The sequence below is a fragment of the Oncorhynchus mykiss genome, chromosome 23 (genome assembly GCF_013265735.2).
Source record: "Oncorhynchus mykiss isolate Arlee chromosome 23, USDA_OmykA_1.1, whole genome shotgun sequence".
Taxonomy (NCBI): domain Eukaryota; kingdom Metazoa; phylum Chordata; class Actinopteri; order Salmoniformes; family Salmonidae; genus Oncorhynchus; species Oncorhynchus mykiss.
In genome coordinates this window covers 50004533-50023692 of record NC_048587.1, presented here as the reverse complement: position 1 = coordinate 50023692, position 19160 = coordinate 50004533, and the positions used below count along the sequence as shown (strand labels likewise).

The following is a 19160-nucleotide window of genomic DNA, read 5'->3' as shown; positions in this document are numbered from 1 at the left end:
TGTCAACATTTCTAAAAACCTGTTTTGCTTTGTCAATATAGGGTATTGTGTGTAGATTGCTGAGGATTTATTTTATTTGATCAATTTTAGAATAAAGCTGTAACTGTGGAAAAAGTCAAGGGGTCTGAATACTTTCCGAAGGCACTGTAGCCACTCCAGAGTCACCCCATTACACTGTAGTATGGGAAATAGACTGGCAACCAGGCTACAGAATACAGTGAATCAAAGTCGATGCAAATTACGTGCTTACCTTGTATCTGTCAGCCATTTTGAATCCGATGGCAGACCAGGCAAAGGTCCAGGGGCCCGCGGTCTGAGTGCTCCAGGTGGTTGGAACCCTGTATGACACACTGCATCCACTGGCAGTATTTCACCCCGAATATGTGCTCTATCTCATGGGTGACCATCTGGAACCAAACACAGAGGAGGGATAGGCATAAATGTAGGGGATAAGACTGAACCAATAACAATCCATTTCTAGACAGGGCCAAAGATCAGACTTATGTTCAATAGGCCACCCTCGTGATAGGAGTGCTGTAGTAGCCCTTAAACACAGAGTAGTCTCCCCGACAAGGCCTGATACACGTAACTCCTGCAGTAGAAGTTGTCGTCGTACCTGGCAAAGCTGAAAACTCCCATTCCTGCAGAAAGAAAATGTTCAGTCAATGTATAATTTTTGTTTGAGTAACATGCTGACCACACCGCCTGTGTTTGCGCGTGTGAGCGTTGCAAAATATATGTACACATTCACGTTATTCAATAATTTCATCCAAACTGCTTGTTTGGATGAAATGTCCTGCCTCTCCTCATTGGTTTTTAGGAGCATATACCCACATGGGTGATTGAAAGATGAACTGAGGTCCACAGTCCAGTTGGTGCTGCTAATGCAACTTAAAGTTGGTTGTCAACTGCCATATAAAATCTAAAGAAGAAGAAGACTGAAGAGAGATTACTAGAAACTAACTAGGTTTCCCCTTTTATTTGTGGATTAATTGTCAGAGTAGAGAACACATGATTTTGTGTGATTCAAAATGGGTCAAAATTCTACAAAAATCTAGAAAAAAAGGACCTTGTGCATTTCAGGTAAAATAAAAACCCAACGTTTATATCCCAGGACAAAGTAGCTAGCAACAACAAGCTAGCTAGCTAAATGTCCATACATTTTCATGTGTTTAGACCTGTCCCCAAATAAATATATTGGTTCAGATATTTATTTTTTTGATCGCGTCTGGTTTGGAAGGACAAAATCAACATGCGCAATGGGATAACTCCATATTATAGGAATACAACTACATTAAAGTGTGTGTGTGTTTAATTACCTTCAGTGAGAGAGGCCTTTCCAAACACAAAGTTCCAGGAATCTTTGGGGTAGAGATCTATCATGGTGATGCCCATGATGCCGAAGGCATCTTACGGTTTGCTCTTCTGAAGAAACCACAGCAAATCCCCTGAAAGAAACAATGACAACCACCTTTCATTTATTTATTATTTTTATACCCACATCGGCCAGTTGAGGGCCTCATAACACCGGAGAAACCCCCCACAAAGCGGAACCCTGGCCCATGACCCGGTGTCGTGAGCTGGTTTCTCTCACCTGCGTGGATCTGTAGGTTGTGTGAACTGCTGTTGACCCTGAAGGCACAGCCTGTGGCAGCAACGGTCACTGGAGGCAACAGCTTAACCACCAGCCAATAATAGAAGGCCTGGCAGTAGTCCCTCAACCACCTCACGTACTGGCCTGTCTCAGCCTCTGCCTCCCTAAAGGAGCCTGGGAAACAACACACATAGAGATGGATAGCTGAATAGTACCACTCAATGTTTCACCTTGCATTATTTCGGTGGAGAATCCTCTCCCATATAGCTCTGTGGCACACCAACTGTAAAATGTTGTCCTCTATTGGTTTCAATGGAACATGCTGGTGTTTGTACTCTAGCCCCGAATGCTGTTTGTGTGGTCTTTGCACCTGACTCAGAAGGAAATAAAAAGTATGAGATGCACTGGTAGTGTATGCCCTATTTGTGGTTCTTGTTCTGAGCACAGAGTGGCAAACTAGGTGCATGCACGCCTCTTTGCAAGAGGTTCAAGTCGTGCATGCTCTGTATTGGTTGCTACACTGCCTTTAACTGTGGCAGTTCAAAGATTCTATCTTTCATGACCTTTAGCTTTAGTTGAATCCATGTAGCTGCTCCCTTAACTCTGATTACTTACAGTAGCTGATGTGTGTGGCTCAACAGTAGTGGTCAGCTCAATCACACACAAATGAGTTTGTTGTCCATGGTGCACCAGCTATTGGCATCTGAATGATTCACTGTTATTTTCAGAGGATTTTGCCACTGCAGAGAAACTGTATCTCTGTAAAAAGTATTAATAGGCCATAGAGCTTGAGAGACGGCTAAAACAGAAAGAGTGTGGACCCACCTACCGATGATCTGTAAGTAGATAGTACTGTGACCCTTGATGGGTTTGCTGGGGTAGGGGTTGCTATAGAAACTCTGGAAGTCCTGTGGCTCCTCTGGGTGCGAGTGGATCCAGTCCGAGACAGAGTGCACAGTGATGGGCCGGAACAAGGACCCATCCCCCAGACAGAGACACTCCTCCAGGAGCCTCCGCTCTTCTCGACTGTACTTATGGTAGCGATCAGTCAGGTCACAGCGGCTGGACACCAGTGCTGTGCGAAGTGTCTCTGCGGGGTGCTGGATCACCTGCATCTGTGGATCAGTCAGGGGAAGGTCAGAGAATGTGACATACAGTGAGGTAAGAGTATGATGAAGTTGCCCAAAAGGCCTAGACACTGTAGCTCCCTCCTAATGGTATTGATTAGAGTTTAATATCTGTACCTTGGGGCATCTTCCAGAGCCTTGTATGGCACAGGGACAGGTGAGAATAAGACTGCATTTATACAGGTTAGACAAAGTTTATGGGTGGGGCTGAGGCAAAATAAACTAAAAGCCTCCTGACATTCTTAATAAATATAGCATATTGAAACACTTATCTCCCTCACTAGCTTTAAGCACCAACTGTCAGAGCAGCTCACAGATTACTGCACCTGTACATAGCCCACATATAATTTAGCCCTATCAACTACCTCTTTCCCAACTGTATTTAATTTATTTATTTATTTTGCTCCTTTGCACCCCATTATTTTTATTTCTACTTTGCACATTCTTCCATTGCAAAACTACCATTCCAGTGTTTTACTTGCTATATTGTATTTACCTTGCCACCAAGGCCTTTTTTTGCCTTTACCTCCCTTCTCACCTCATTTGCTCACATTGTATATAGACTTGTTTATACTTTATTATTGACTGTATGTTTGTTTTACTCCATGTGTAACTCTGTGTTGTTGTATCTGTCGAACTGCTTTGCTTTATCTTGGCCAGGTCGCAATTGTAAATGAGAACTTGTTCTCAACTTGCCTACCTGGTTAAATAAAGGTAAAATAAAAAATAAAATAAATAAAATTTGCTTTTTGTATGTTGTCTTTAAGGTAAAGGACAAGTTTACAAATGAGGATTGTTTAAATAGTCCCTATAATTCCATACCTGGTGGAGGAATACAAATAACTTCTAATGCCTCTTCATGCAACCACCAGTAACATCCATTATTTTCATTCACAGGTAGATAGGATTACAGAGCATAACACTAGGGACCACACAATGCAGGCACATTCTGTTCCCATATAAAGTTAGAAAAAAAACTTTCATCACAATAATGGAATTTCATAGAAAATATAAATATTTGTAGAACTAAAAGGTTGTTTACCTGCGACAAGTTAACAGGGTAACTGCCTCTCTTATATGCAACATGTAGCCTACTGTAGAGCTTGCAGATGCGCATTCGGTCGATTTTCAGGTTATTGGATCGTTACGTCATCAAACGTCACGTAAACACTTTCAGCTGGGTCTTTTAGCTAGCAGCAGAACACTCGCTAGCTTGATCAGATTCGTAGTATTGTATTCTTTCTGATCTGTCATCTCACCAATACCGAATGATAGTTTGACTGCTATCAAATACTACCAAAACTCGAGTTCAATTGACAGATTGGAGGAATCTCTCGATTGTTTCGTTATAAGTTTAGCTGGTTAGCTAGCTAAAGTAGCTTATAGCTAGATAGTTTATAACGGCGGAAAGAGACGATGAGACGTTAACCGAGAAGTAACTTGTTTACTGACATAATCTGCATACATACTAGGATAGTGACAGTTAATGCTAAATTATCAAGACTAACCAGTCAAGGGTTGTTTCCTTGCTAACCAAAGAAGCTGTTCAACAAGCTAACAACCAGATAAGATCAGAATGCCCTGACTGGTCGTGCGGGGAACGCTCTGCTGTACGTACGAAAATAGATTTTTGCTCGACCAAAAGTTGTGAGGGAGAGGAGTCGTTCCTTTACATCCGAACGTGCTCAGAGTCTTCTTTGTAACCAAAACAACCCACTGACAATCGTCTGCCAAATGTTGACAGAAAACAGGTGAGTGTTTTTCTTACAAAAATACCTAATACCTATAATAATCAGATTCTACTACTTGCATCAGTTAGCTGATGTTGAATAGAGTTCCATGTAGCCATGACACTATTTAGTAATGTGCGTCTCTCATCTGTTCTGGACTTGGAAGAGACCTCTGGTGGCATGTCTTGTGGGGTATGCATGGGTGTCCAAGCTGTGTGCTAGTAGTTTAAACAGACACCTATGTGCATTCAGCATGTCAACACTTCTTACAAAAACAAGTAATGATGAAGTCAATCTCTCCTCTACTTTGAGCCATAAGAGATTGACATGCATAGTATTGTTAGCTCTCCGTGTACATTTAAGGGTCAACTGTGCTGCTCTGTTCTGAGCCAATTGTAATTTTCTTAAGACCCTCTTTGAGGCACCTCACCACATGACTGGACAGTAGTGGTGTCAGGAAAATAACCTCACACTCAACGTCAACAAAACTAAGGAGATGATTGTGGACTTCAGGAAACAGCAGAGGGAACACCCCCCTATCCACATCGATGGAACAGTAGTGGAGAGGGTAGCAAGTTTTAAGTTCCTCGGCATACACATCACAGACAAACTGAATTGGTCCACTCACACAGACAGCATTGTGAAGAAGGCGCAGCAGCGCCTCTTCAACCTTAGGAGGCTGAAGAAATTTGGCTTGTCACCAAAAGCACTCACAAACTTCTACAGATGCACAATCGAGAGCATCCTGGCGGGCTGTATCACCGCCTGGTACGGCAACTGCTCCGCCCTCAACCGTAAGGCACTCCAGAGGGTGGTGAGGTCTGCACAACGCATCACCGGGGGCAAACTACCTGCCCTCCAGGACACCTACACCACCCGATGTCACAGGAAGGCCATAAAGATCATCAAGGACATCAACCACCCGAGCCACTGCCTGTTCACCCCGCTATCATCCAGAAGGCGAGGTCAGTACAGGTGCATCAAAGCTGGGACCGAGAGACTGAAAAACAGCTTCTATCTCAAGGCCATCAGACTGTTAAACAGCCACCACTAACATTGAGTGGCTGTCGCCAACACACTGACACTGACTCAACTCCAGCCACTTTAATAATGGGAAATTATGTAAATATATCGCTAGCCACTTTAAACAATGCTACCTTATATAATGTTACTTACCCTACATTATTCATCTCATATGCATACGTATATACTGTACTCTATATCATCGACTATCCTTATGTAATACATGGATCACTAGCCACTTTAACTATGCCACTTTGTTTACATACTCATCTCATATGTATATACTGTACTCGATACCATCTACTGTATCTTGCCTATGCTGCTCTGTACCATCACTCATTCATATATCCTTATGTACATATTCTTTATCCCCTCACACTGTGTACAAGACAGTAGTTTTGGAATTGTTAGTTAGATTACTTGTTGGTTATTACTGCATTGTCGGAACTAGAAGCACAAGCATTTCGCTACACTCGCATTAACATCTGCTAACCATGTGTATGTGACAAATAAAATTTGATTTGATTTAGTACAGGTGTGACAAAACTAGGGCCTGTAGGACCTGCCTTGTTGATAGTGTTGTTAAGAAGGCAGAGCAGCACTTTATTATGGACAGACTTCTCCCCACCTTAGCTACTGTGGAATCAAGATGTTTTGACCATGACAGTGACAATCCAGGGTTACTCTAAGAAGTTTATTCACCTCAACTTGCTACATTTATACGTTATTCATTACAATATTTAGTTGAGGTTTATGGTTTAGCGAATGATTTGTCCCAAATACAATACTTTTAAATGTTTTTAATATTTAGGACTTTTGCCATCCATTCTGACTGCAGCTCTTTTTTAAGTCTTGAATTGATTTCACTTGCTGTAGTAGCTGATGTGTATAGTGTTGAGTCATCCGCATACATACACATTTGCTTTACTCAAAGCCAATGAATGGCATGTCATTACTAAAGATTGAAAAATGTAAGGGGCCTAGACAGTTGCTCTGGGGAATGTCTGATTCTACCTGGATTATGTTGGAGAGGCTTCCATTAAAGAACACTGTTCTGTTAGACAGGTAATCCTTTATCCACAATATAGCAGAGGTGTAAAGCCATATCACATACCTTTTTCCTGCAGCAGACTGATCGATAATGTCAAAAGCTGCACTGAAGTCTAACAAAACAACTCCCACAATCTTTTTATAATCACTTTATCTCCCTCCAGGCCTAAGGGCACACACTTTCTTGTAGGCTTAGATTGAAGATATGGCAAATCGGAGTGGCAATATCGTCTGCTATTATCCTTAGTAAATTTCCATCGAAGTTGTCAGACCCAGGTGGCTTGTCATTGTTGCTAGACAACAGTAATTTTGTTCACATTTTCAAATTACAATGCTTGTCTTTCATATTTTGATCAGTTGTACTTGGGTGTTTAGGGTCAGTGTTTGTTGCTGGCATGTCATGACTAAGTTAGCTAATCTTGCCAATTAAAAAATCATTAAAGTAGTTGGCAATATCAGTTGGTTTTGTGATGAATGAGCCATCTGATTCAATGAATGATGGAGCGGAGTTTCCTTTTTGCCCAATATTTAATTGAAGGTACTCCAAAGTTGTTTTATTATCATTATTTATATAATTAATCTTTGTTTTATAGTATAGTTATTGAAGTACCATTAACCTCTGTGGCCAGTGTTACATTTGTTAATGTTTCAAGTAGGCTAATTGATCTCTCCGCGTATCAGTTTAACTTGAACAATATTTCACATGGTTGTTTTCTTCCCAGATAAGTTGTAATACTCATGGCTGAAAATTTGAGCACATGCCTGCTCCTATAACTATAATGCTGTGGCTGAGATAGCCTCTCTCTCTCCCACACACACACAATGCATTCGGAAAGTATTCACACCTCTTGACTTTTTCCACATTTTATTACGTTACAGCCTTATTCTAAAATTGATTCAATAATTGTTTCCCCTCAATCTGCGCAACCTACCCCATAACGACAAAGCAAAAACATATTGATAATTCTTTGCAAATGTATTACAAATCAAAAACTGAAATATCACATTTATGTACAGTACCAGTCAAAGGTTTGGACACACCTACTCATTCAAGGGGTTTTCTTTATTTTTACTATTTTCTACATTGTTGAATAATAGTGAAGACAACAAAACTATGAAATAACACACATGGAATCATGTAGTAACCAAAAAAGTGTTAATTAAATCAAAATATATTTTATATTTGAGATTCTTCAAAGTAACCACCCTTTGCACACTCTTGGCATTCCAAATAATATACCATTTTATTAGTCACATACACATGGTTATTTTTACATTTACCTTTATTTAACAAGACAAGTCAGTTAAGAACAAATTCTTATTTTCAATGACGGCCTTAACTGCCTTGTTCAGGGGCAAAACGACAGATTTGTACCGTGTCAGCTTGGGGATTTGAACTTGCAACCTTTCGGCTACTAGTCCAACACTCTAACCACTACGCTGCCGTTAGCCGATGTTATTGTGAGTGTAGCGAAGTGCTTGTGCGTCTAGTTCCGACAGTGCAGCAATATCTAACATGTAATCTAACAATTCCACAACAACTACCTAATACACACAAATCTAAGTAAAGGAATGGAATGAGAATATATACATAGATATATGGATGAGCAATGACAGAGTGGCATAGACAAGATGGTATAAAATACATTACTCATCTCATATGTATATACTGTAAGATATTATTATTATTATTATTATTATTAAAATGACTAGTGATCCATTTTATTAAAGTGGTCAATGAGTTTGTCTGTATGTAGGCAGCAGCCTCTCTGTGTTTAGTGATCGTTGTTTCAGTCTGATGGCCTTGAGATGTAAGCTGTTTTTCAGTCTCTTGGTCCCAGCTTTGATTGTACTGACCTCACCTTCTGGATGGTAGTGCGGGGTGAACAGACACTGGCTCGAGTGGTTGTTGTCCTTGATGATCTTTTTGGCCTTCCTGTGACATCAGGTGCTGTAGGTGTCCTGGAGGGCAGACCGCACCACCCTCTGGAGAGACTTGCGGTTGTGGGTGGTGCAGTTGCCGTACTCAGTAGTGATACAGCCCGTAAGGATGCTCTAAATTGTGCATCTGAAAGTTTGTGGGTTTTAGGTGTCCTTTAGTAGTGGTTTCTTTGCAGCAATTCGACCATGAAGGCCTGATTTACGCAGTCTCCTCCGAAAAGTTGATGTTGAGATGTGTCTAATTGAAGTCTGAAGCATTTATTTGGGCTGCACTTGAAGACACTTTCAAAGTTCTTGAAATTTTCCTGATTGACTGACCTTCATGTCTTAAAGTTATGATGGACTATTGTTTCTCTTTGATTATTTGAGCTGTTCTTGCCATAATATGGACTTGGTCTTTTACCAAATAGGGCTATCTTCTGTATACCACCCGTTAGTGACACACCGATATTACATTTTTGACCGATATCTGATATTTTCCTTAGCAAAAAAAACCAGAAACCGATAACACACATATGGACACAGCTGTCTAAGGCACTGCAGTCCCTGGTTCAAATCCAGGCTGTATCACATCTGGCCGTGATTGGGAGTCCCATAGGGCGGCACACAATTGGTTATTTTGTTGGCATTTACTTATGCCCCCATTACCTGTAAAACAATCAACCTATTTCTTTCACTTACTTGCTGTGCTGTTTTGTTGTTCATTTGTTCAGTAGTTTCATTCTCAACCAGGATTTCATCATACATGTCAAGCAGTGAAGTTTCAGCTCTGTCTGTCCGTTGCGCCTCTTCCTCGGTGCGCACTGTCACTGTCCGTTTTCATCTTGTCCAGCTGCGAATGTAGCATTTCACGGAAACTCTGTTTCTTGTCTGCATTGAAGTAGCGGTCCTTGTACATAGCATCGAACATGGTGGCGACACAGTAAAGAGAGAATTCCACCGAATCACTTGTTCACAGTCTGAGTGGGCAGTTTTTTCGCTGGGGCAAACTTTTGTCAAGGGCAACTGTTTCATTCGCCAATTAGGGCCAGTAGGAACATCCACCTTGTCTGGAAAAGGGGCCATCTTCACTCCATAGAAACTAGCCAGCACTAACGTCGCACACTAGCTGCTAGCTAACTGGTTAGCTTAACATTAGCAAAGTCAGAATGGGCATGCGCACTCCACTGTTGTGACAGAATCGGTGGCGTTAGAATTAGGAATTAGAATACTACACTGAACAAAAATATAAATCAACATGTAAAGTGTTTCATCAGCTAAAAAAAAGATCCCAGAAATGTTCCATACACACATAAAGCTGATCTCAAATGTTGTGCACATTTGTTTATATCCCTGTCAGTTTTTGTTGAGCAGGTGTTTCAATGCCATGAGTCAGTTGTTTGAATGGAGCTAGCTAGTGTATTCATGTTTCCAAGTTTCAACCATGTTCTCAAATGCCATTGAAATGGCAGCAGTGGTATGACAACCAGCATATTCCTGAGCATGCAATATGACTTTCCTCCGTACGAAATCCTCATCGACCCACTGTGCTGTCAGACTCCGCATGCTCATGGGGCTGATAACGCTGGTCCAAATGTCAGTCGTGAAACTAATAGCAGTGACACCTATTACTGTGCAACTACAGTAGGGCAACATCTGAAAAATAGTACCAACATTTAAACAAAAGTCTACCGGTGCTCGACCAGTTGGCGAAAGCCAACATCACCCACGACAGAGAACGGCAATGAATTCCATTATCTTGGCTTTAATGGATTTCGCCTTTGAGTTGTCTCTTTCAAATGACTGCTTGTTCCACACAGCAGATGTGGGCTAGGTTAGGAATGCTGTGTTACACGTGTAGTGCAACATTTTAAGTGGCATCATTATGTCATGTACCTACCTACGTTATATACAAAGATGTTCTCATCTATCTGTGTTATATAGGTATGCACGTCAGCTTTGACATCGGTTTTTCACATCGGCATTAAACTAGACATCGGGCCGATACCGATGTTGGCATTTTTAACTTATATTTGTCGATTCCGATATGTTCACCGATATATCGTGCATTCCTACCATCCATACCTTATCACAACACAACTGATTGGCTCAAACACATTAAGAAGGAAAGAAATTCAACAAATTAACTTTTAACAAGGCACACCTGTTAATTGAAATGCATTCCAGGTGACCTCATGAAGCTGGTTGAGAGAGTGCAAATAGTGCGAAACGCTGTTATCAAGGCAAAGGGTGGCTACTTTGAAGAGTCTCAAAATATATTTTGATTTGTTTAACACTTTTTGGTAGGGTTACTACATTATTCCATATGTGTTATTTCATAGTTTTGATGTCTTAGTAAAAATAAAAACCATTCAATGAGCAGGTGTCCAACCTTTTGACTGGTACTGTAAGTATTCAGACCCTTTACTCAGTACTTTGTTGAAGCACCGTTGGCAGCGATTACACCTTTGAGTCTTCTTGGGTATGATGCTACAAGCTTGGCACACTTGTATTTGGGGAGTTTCTTCCATTCTTCTCTGCAGATCCTCTCAAGCTCTGTCAGGTTGAATGGGGAGCGTCGATGCACAGCTATTTTCAGGTGTCTTCAGAAAAGTTTGATCGGGTTCAAGTCCGGGCTCTGGCTGGGCCACTGTTACGAATCCCTTTTGGCCCGACAGTCTAGGGGGGATGGTAATGATACCCGTAACATAACTCAGGCAAATTATAATAGTGACAAAGCAAAAGTGTGAACGAAATAACCAGGACAACTGAAATCTACCGTCAAACTCAAGGTTTATTTGAAAACACACGGTAATGGGGGGAAGCAGGAAAAGGGGCTGAGCTGGACCCAAGGAAAGAAACAATAAGTATTCAAAAACACCCCTAAGCTAGACTAGCCTATTTCAACAACAGCTAACTAACTAACCAAAAATACAGTGGGTGGTCCGCCCAGTTCTAACTAGTGTATTTAACAAAGTCTACCTACGGGTAGTGTATGCCCATGGGCGACTTGTCTTGATTTCCCCTTTTCCCACCAGCAAACAAACACCATAACCAAAAACAATACTCACAGGTGAGGACAAAGTGCTATGGAGGTGCTCAAACAAAAGATAGGTTAATACACAAAGAGAGCGTGAAACACAGAGACCTACAGACATGGCATTTACAGAGAGATTGAGCTCCAGAGCAAACTACTGACAGGGTTTTTAAACCAAGGGAAAGGAACTGTGATAGGGTAGGAAACAGGAGGAGGTGTGTCTTCTGATTGATGATGATTGGATTGGTGACTGAGTGGGGAGTGATGATTTTCACCTGTGAGGGGAGAAGGAGAGAAAAGAACACAGGATACACACACACACACAGGATACAGGTATCCGTAACAGCCACTCAAGGACATTATCACCTTTAAGTGCCTTTTGGCAAACTCCAAGCGGGCTGTCATGTGCCTTTTACTGAGGAGTGGCTTCCATCTGGCCACTCTACCATAAAGGCCGGATTGGTGGAGTGCCGCAGAGATGATTGTCCTTCTGAAAGGATCTCCCATCTCCACAGTGGAACTCTGGAGCTTTGTCAGTGACCATCCGGTTGTTGGTCACCTCCCTGACGGGCGGCCAGTTCTAGGGAAAAACACCTGGAATTTTGATTTAATCAATTTTAGAATAAGGCTGTAACGTAACAAAATGAGGAAAAAGTGAAGGTCTGAATACTTTCTGAATGCACTGTACACCCACTTTCTCAATATAGGCCTAATAAAATATGCCATTTAATATAAGCTTTTATCCAAAGCAACTTACTGTATACATGTTATGTATGAGGGGCCCCAGCAGGAATCGAACTCAGTCCTTGGTATTGCAAGCACCATGCCCTATTGACTGAGCAACACAGGCACAAACTCACTTCCTCCCTCCCTGGCCTCTCTGTCACTGTGTACAGGAAGCGGCGGCGGGGTGGAGACAATGAGGGGGACCAGCTGGCGAAAAGGTCAGGAGGGGGACAGGAGGGTCACGCCCTGGTGTCCAAGCTGGGCCAAGACGTCTGGGACTCTGAGGTGACAGGACACACACACTTGTGATGGTTTGTGCAAAAAGTATTTTCTGTAAGTCATTCCTGTTTTCTCTCTCTCTGTTCCAGTCGTCCGGCAGTGACAGCAGTAGTGGTATCAGTAGTCCTGAGAGGGCAGGGGGAGGAGCCAGCACCAGCACATGTACACAGAGCCAGAAGAACTGCACTTCCCAGAGTCTCCTCAGTCCCTCGCAAGAAGACCCTTCAATTTCCTCGTTGAGTCTCTATGGCGGCAGCACTCCCTATGACCACATCAACAGTGTTCTGAGGGAGGCCCATTTCAGCAGTCTGCAGACCAGAGGTCAACCAGGATCTACGTGACCTCAACTCACCCCTGACCCATCACTCCTGACCCCCGTTGCCCCAACTGGGCAGGGTCGGTTCAGGTAGAAGTTGCCCGTAGGCTCAAATCTAGAATCAACTTTAGTCAGATTTGTGTCTAGGAGCAACTTCAACCTATTGTCATCCATGACGTGGCAGATGAGGATATACATCCTTTGGGCTCTGGGCCAAATCCATACCATCGTCCCTGTGCCGTACATCTTACATACATGAAGCACACCTACATATCCAATGGCCCACCCACTGTGGTACTACTATATGCAGTATGTATGTACTCCAGCACTTTACCGAGGGGGTCTACTGCTCTGTGCTAGTCTCCTTAAATTAGTGACTTCTTGTTGGACATTAACATCACCACTGGTGCTATCTACTGACAGACATTTGTAGGAGTGTCTAAAGTGCTTGCTGTATCCTAATTAATAAAGAGAAGCACTTTATTCTGCCTGTTTTTTGTCCAGGCCAATACTCATCATGCTGTTTTGTTTGCAAAGCTGAGTGTGAGTTGGTGTTGATTAGTCACTGTGGTTACCTTCATCCTCCCACCACAAAAAAAATGAGGGGACCATGATTACACTCACTTGCACAGAAGTATTTTTTCTGTGACAACAGGCCACATTCTCCATTGTTCAGAATGTTCCAATGGAAATGAGCTGTTTGTTTCTCCCGTTCTTGATAGAGGAAACTGAGTGTGAAAAACTCAGCATCATTGCAGTTCTTGACACAAACCGGTGCACCTGACACCTTCTACCATACCCCGTTCAAAGACACTTAAATATTGTCTTGCCCATTCACCCTCAATGGCACACACACATCCATGTCTCAAGGCTTAAAAATCCTTCTTTAACCTCTCCTCCCCTTCATCTACACTGATTTAACAGGTAACATCAATAAGGGATCATAGTTTTCACCTTGTCAGTCTGTCATGGAACGAGCAGGTGTTAATGTTTTGTACACTCAGCATACTTGTTAGGTAATTGACATCTGTGCTGCTCATGACTACCAAATGTTATGTATTAGAATTGTATCTTACAATACCATTCGAATAACTTGAGTTGTACTTTTATAATGTTAGTTAACCTGACCCAGAATTCCAGACAAACTTACCTTCAACTAAACAGCCTCTGGTAGAACACAAAAAAACCAAGGGTTTTTATAAGATACAGGACTGCATTGCAAGAATGTGTAGATACTAACCCTGGCCCACTTCCATTTAAAACATACCAAATTCCATGTATTTTCCAATAGAGAGAGTCAGGGAGATGTTTTCCCACTGGTCTGTAGGAGTCACTAGGTAGAAGTCTGCCTAAATGAGTGACGCCACCTTTGAGCTGCTCTCATGTCTTAATTAAGCATGACTAATGCTGCCTTGGCCCGCTGTTGGTTAAAGCTACTGGTCTATGCAATTTAACCACTATTTAAACACTGCTTTTCAATAGTGTTTTATTTGTCCTTTTCATTTTCCACATTCTTGTTAATTTGGCAATAGTTAACATAGTAAAGTGCATCTGGAACATCTTCAAAAGGCCACATGAAAAGTAAGCATTGTCTCTTGAGCAAAATCATTGTTTTCATGGAAAGAGACACTCGTACACATGAATGAATTGTTCATATCTGCTTGAAAAATGATATGTACACATTTAACAGTAACAATGCGCCCATATAAATTACGCTTTGTTTGTTCTTGAAAACTACCACTGCGCAGACATTGTAGGCCTAAACAAACCAACGTGTCCCTAACAACAAGAGGATAATTACAGAACAGTTTTGAGACAACATATACTGCTGCAGGCATTGAGGTGGACTTGGGGTATTGAAAACAGTATGGGTAGTAATGGATAATGAAACCTTAACATTATAGTACAACAGACATGATGCCACAAGAACACAGATTTCCACACATAACTATGGAATGTTTACCAACTAACTCAAAGATCAAAACTAGTCCCTCATCTCTGCAAAAGGTTATTGAAAACCTTCAACATAGCGGTCAACTGGCTGATGTTTGATTGGATATTCCCCTAAATCTGCTCTCCACTCAAGGTGGAACAGGCTTTAATGACTTCCATCAGGAGATGTAGATTACTGTATGTAAGTCCTAGGATGTAGGTTACAGTTTGTGGCCTGGGACATAAATGACTGTCATTCGTGGGACGGCTAATCTGTGCACCTTACACCTCCCATGCCACACGCATGCCTAAACCAGCCTCACATGCCAAATCCAGTGTCATTAAGTATGTTTGCCAATGTGTGTGTAAAACTGGATCTGTGAGTAGTAGAATCATCTGGAATGAGGTAGATCAGCCTTTCCTTAGACAGACAAACGAAACACATGACCAGCATTACACGTAGCAGGTACAGTAGGCGTCAAGATTGACAAAATTATTCTCAACACGCCACAGACAGACATCCATCCTAAGACTCAGTCTCAGACAGCTGGTCCTGGCATATCTCTAGAGGCAATTTGGCTGCTCCCCCTCCAAACACCTCCACATCACTGTCCAGCCAGGACACCACGTTCCCGGGGGTGTAGGAGGAGCAGTTGGCCATGGTAAGGATGTCGGCTGGCTTCAGGACCTTGTCCCAGATGTTAACCTGGCTCAGCTCACCCACAAAGGCCTGTGTGGCGTCAAAGCGTCCGCCCACCATGTCCTGTTGAGGCCATAAACAACAGGCCTCGTTAAAAACAACAACATATCACTGTGTGGACTGCCAGGCTGAGCCAGACAAACTTGACCTGTCTGGTCTCTACTTTATTCGCTCTAAAAAAAAATGCATTTATTTTCTCATGTAACTGATCTTTAGGATTTCTGTTAGCGATGGGGCTTTTCAAATTTGGTCTACACTCTAGAGCCTATAGCTCAGTACTCATGGCCATGGCTAAGAACCTGTACCATTCAAATCTGAAAACCTGATGTGCTTTTGTAAACCAAGAGTAAAATAGGCTAAATATTTCCCATACAAATATGTAATTGTGTATCCTACAGATAAGGGGCGCTAGTCAGCAGACTCACTTGTTCCTGCCCCAGTATGATGGCTCCTCCAGGCTTGATGCGGTGCCAGGGGGCCAGGTTATCCCCTGCCCCCAGCTTCTGACCATCCTGGTAGGCTTCCCATAGACCATCCCTGGTGGTCCAGGTGATACAGATGTGTTGCCACCTCCCATCACGCACTGATAGAGGTAGCTGAGCCACCTGGACAGGTAACATAGGAGAGGAGTGTAAGGTAGGTACAGATGCTTACAAACAGAAAGGAGAAATACACATTAGATTGAGGAAGGTTAGGATTTGGTAAAGCTGGTAAAAAATTAAAAATCAGCAACCTCATTAAAGCCAGATCTAATTTAAAACAAAGACTCCTGTCAATAACGGTAAGCTCTCCCACAGATCAGCGATACTGAGAATCACTGAGTCATTTAGAGTGCCCTTACCTTGTCATTGATGAGCAGCTCTATGGGGTTGTTGCCCCACTCCATGAGGACAATCTCATTGGCCTGTCCTGGCACCCCATAGGAGAAGGGGGTGCCTATGCCAGGGCCGGCGCTGGACCGCAGCCACATGCACAGAGTGAAAGAGTACATCTCAGGAAGGCTCTTGGCCATGCGGCCGTACAGATAGTTCGTACGCAGGGGGAGGACCAGCTTAAACTGCTCGGGGGACTTGAACCCACTGCCACCTACAGAGAGAATAATGGGAGAGTTGTCTATGAAGTCACTTATACACAAATTACGAGAACAAAATGAACATTTGTCAGATTTGATCTAAAGCCTCAGTTGTTTACTGCAGTGGGGTACAGTGTGTGAGTGTCAGTAATTGGGTCAGTTGGTGGGATAGTTGATAGAATGAATGACTCATTGTGTTTACAATGTGTGAGTCTCCCGGTTTGTGCTGCAGGTGTGTACTACTGTCATCGGATTGTGTACACAGACATATGTTTGTGCGTACGTGAGTATGTCTGTATGCGTCTGTCATATCTTTCCTTTTCCAGTGATTTACCTTTCTCCAGCTCATTGATCCTGGTCAGCAGGGAGTTGAGGGTGCTCTCTGTCTTCTGCCTGTGGGCTGTGGTCTCGTTGTAGAGCAGAGACTTCTCTTCCTCCAGGTTGTTGACCTTACTGAGCAGCTGTTTTTCCAGGTCTCCCAGCCTGTGCTGCAGCAGGTCTCGCAGCTCGCTGGGGAACAACGCTCCCGACATGTTTGCTCTCTGCTGCTGCTGCTGCGGGGACAAGATGGAGACGTCATTAGACAATTAAATAAGTGGAGACAATACAAGATGGTCACAGACAAATAGTGGAGGTTAACGCAGACAGTCTGTGGAGGTTGATAGACTTCAGGTCAATTTGTATTGAGGTCTGAGATGCGCTGCTTCCCGTCTCTTATGTTTGTCACCTATTTAATGGGTGTAATTTTCAAAGATCATTGGCTGAGTGGAAATCGACTACACTGTGTGTAGGCCAGTATGTTATCAGAAGGCCCAGGAGTTGTTTTCCTGGCCACATGACTCTGGCCCCTTATTGTAAATCATGGAGAACATTGGGTCTCTCCAATTGTCTCACCAGTTTCCAAAGCCTGTTAATGCATAATGAGCTTAAACACCATCTATTGTGTGGTTTAGCTTGATACCGTCATGCGTTTGTTTCCCAATGTACTTTTACTGCATGACCTAATGGGGATTACCTGTGGTTCAGGAAGCTCTAAACTAACAGATGGTACTACACCTACACAAGCTAGGATTGGATTTACTGAAATTGTGTTTCGATCTGGAATGAAACAGCTCTGCAAGAGACCTAAATATCCCAAGAAACACATTATATCCTTGGTCATTTGAATGAGCTGCTTTTATTAAGAGCTGATGCATTTGTTGAGTAAGGTGACATAGGGAACTTAATCACTGGAAGGTAAAGGAGATAAAAGGCTAATCCATTTAGGGTATGCCTCCACATGGTGGCAAAAATAGAATATTATAGGCCACAGGCCAAAATGGGAGCAAATTTAATGGCCACAAAGTTGACCACAGCAACAGGTGTTCACTTTGGACTCAATTACTTAATAAGCAGACAATCATGCAAGGGGCAACAATTTTAAACATTAGGCCTATTTCAGATGTATTTAAGTCACACTGGTGACGATAATTTTCAGCACTCCCTTTCCATGATTTAGGAACCAAAGAGTAATTTATGGTTACTGTCCCGTGTCTTACCTCTAGGTTCTCCAGTCGGTCCTTCAGACTCTGCATGGTCTTACCGAGGTTGTCGATTGTATCATTGGGATCTCTGGGTAAATCTCCCATTGTGTTCTGATTATTTTTGTTTTTACTCCAAGATCCACCACTTTCATACTTCCCTTCCTCGGAGGCTGACTCGCAGAGGGAGAGCTTGGTGGTCAGCTCGTTTATGGTCCCAAGTTGGTTGACTATCGTCTCTTTCTGTTGGAGAACCGTTTCACGGAGCTGCATGACTGTGTTCCTCAACACTTCCTCCTGAGCTGCCGTGTTTGGTTCGGGAACTACGGGGACCAAACATGTGTCAGCGCCAACCGTCATGGATCGGCATAGGAACCGGGCTCCCGTATCCGGATTGTCATCCTGTCCACGCACAAACTTCTCATAGCCCAGTCCCAGTGCGTAAAAACACAACAATCTCAACAGAGATAACATACCAGGGCAGTATTTTGGTCGTTAATCTTTAGTGAAATAACGGGTGGCGCCTAACCGATTATTATGCCTTTCAAATCCGGTGCGTAAAACACGCCGAGAAAGCGGTAATCTACTCGGAATACCATAGTCAATCTCGAATTAAACGATATATATTGTTTCAAAACGTTATCATTCCATACAAAGTACAATTTTGACAAGTAAAATTTAGGCGATGGTAAAACCACATGAGTCTGGGTTAACGCTCAAAGTTTCCATGCCTTCAATCCGCATTTAATGGTGCTTTAAGGACAGCGACCATGAGTTAAGAAGATTACTGTCAGATGTATGGCGCGATTGGATTGGTTGTAGTATGTTGCCATAACTACAGTCCGTATAGGTAGGTTCTGTATGATGGACAAGTCATTTTTGAGTTGTATCTAACTGGTACTGTATGATCATTGACCAATCAATTGAAATAGATGCTATAACAATGTCCAATATTCCATATCCTTATAAAAACTATAGTATTAAATAAATTAGGGAAAGCCTTCACACATATGGTTCAGATCCATCAAACACCAGTACTAAAGGCTCAACTGGGATCACAGATGACAAGATAGGTAGGTGGGATTTCCACTAGATAGCCAATTTTGACTTCGTGGCTCAGCTATATCGTAAAAA

General features: G+C 42.5%; 3 protein-coding genes across 3 annotated transcripts; 1 reads left to right on the top strand and 2 right to left on the bottom strand.

Moving 5' to 3' along the window:
- Positions 1-87: 87 nt before the first annotated feature.
- On the bottom strand, positions 88-4173 carry LOC110502942 (archaemetzincin-2). Its single transcript, XM_036960729.1, is given in 7 exon segments — positions 88-455; positions 519-585; positions 587-641; positions 1320-1448; positions 1595-1768; positions 2424-2709; positions 3764-4173. Coding segments are annotated over 7 exon segments (981 nt in total). The 5' UTR covers positions 3839-4173; the 3' UTR covers positions 88-260.
- Positions 3902-13317, top strand: LOC110502940 (protein FAM104A). The gene is made up of 3 exons (XM_021581287.2): positions 3902-4472; positions 12378-12492; positions 12576-13317. The coding sequence occupies exons 1-3, from the start codon at positions 4456-4458 to the stop codon at positions 12825-12827; spliced, it is 384 nt and encodes a 127-aa protein (XP_021436962.1). The 5' UTR covers positions 3902-4455; the 3' UTR covers positions 12828-13317.
- Positions 13318-14553: 1236 nt separating this feature from the next.
- On the bottom strand, positions 14554-18868 carry LOC110502928 (neuronal pentraxin-2). Its single transcript, XM_021581278.2, has 5 exons — positions 18045-18868; positions 16841-17060; positions 16276-16520; positions 15860-16039; positions 14554-15497 (listed from the first exon to the last, which is right to left on the bottom strand). Exons 1-5 carry the CDS (start codon positions 18498-18500, stop codon positions 15261-15263), a joined length of 1338 nt encoding a protein of 445 aa, XP_021436953.2. The 5' UTR covers positions 18501-18868; the 3' UTR covers positions 14554-15260.
- Between the last annotated feature and the right edge of the window lie 292 nt (positions 18869-19160).

Bases quoted from the DNA above. Each gene is read 5' to 3' on its own strand.
- LOC110502940 (XM_021581287.2), top strand. The intron at 12,493-12,575 runs GTGACAGGACAC...TCTCTGTTCCAG, and splicing joins AAGACGTCTGGGACTCTGAG to TCGTCCGGCAGTGACAGCAG.
- LOC110502928 (XM_021581278.2), bottom strand. From the start codon at position 18,500: ATGTTATCTCTGTTGAGATTGTTGTGTTTTTACGCACTGGGACTGGGC. The intron at 17,061-18,044 runs GTAAGACACGGG...TTGTCCCCGCAG, and splicing joins ACCGACTGGAGAACCTAGAG to CAGCAGCAGCAGAGAGCAAA. The intron at 16,040-16,275 runs GTAAGGGCACTC...TTACCTGTCCAG, and splicing joins AGCTGCTCATCAATGACAAG to GTGGCTCAGCTACCTCTATC.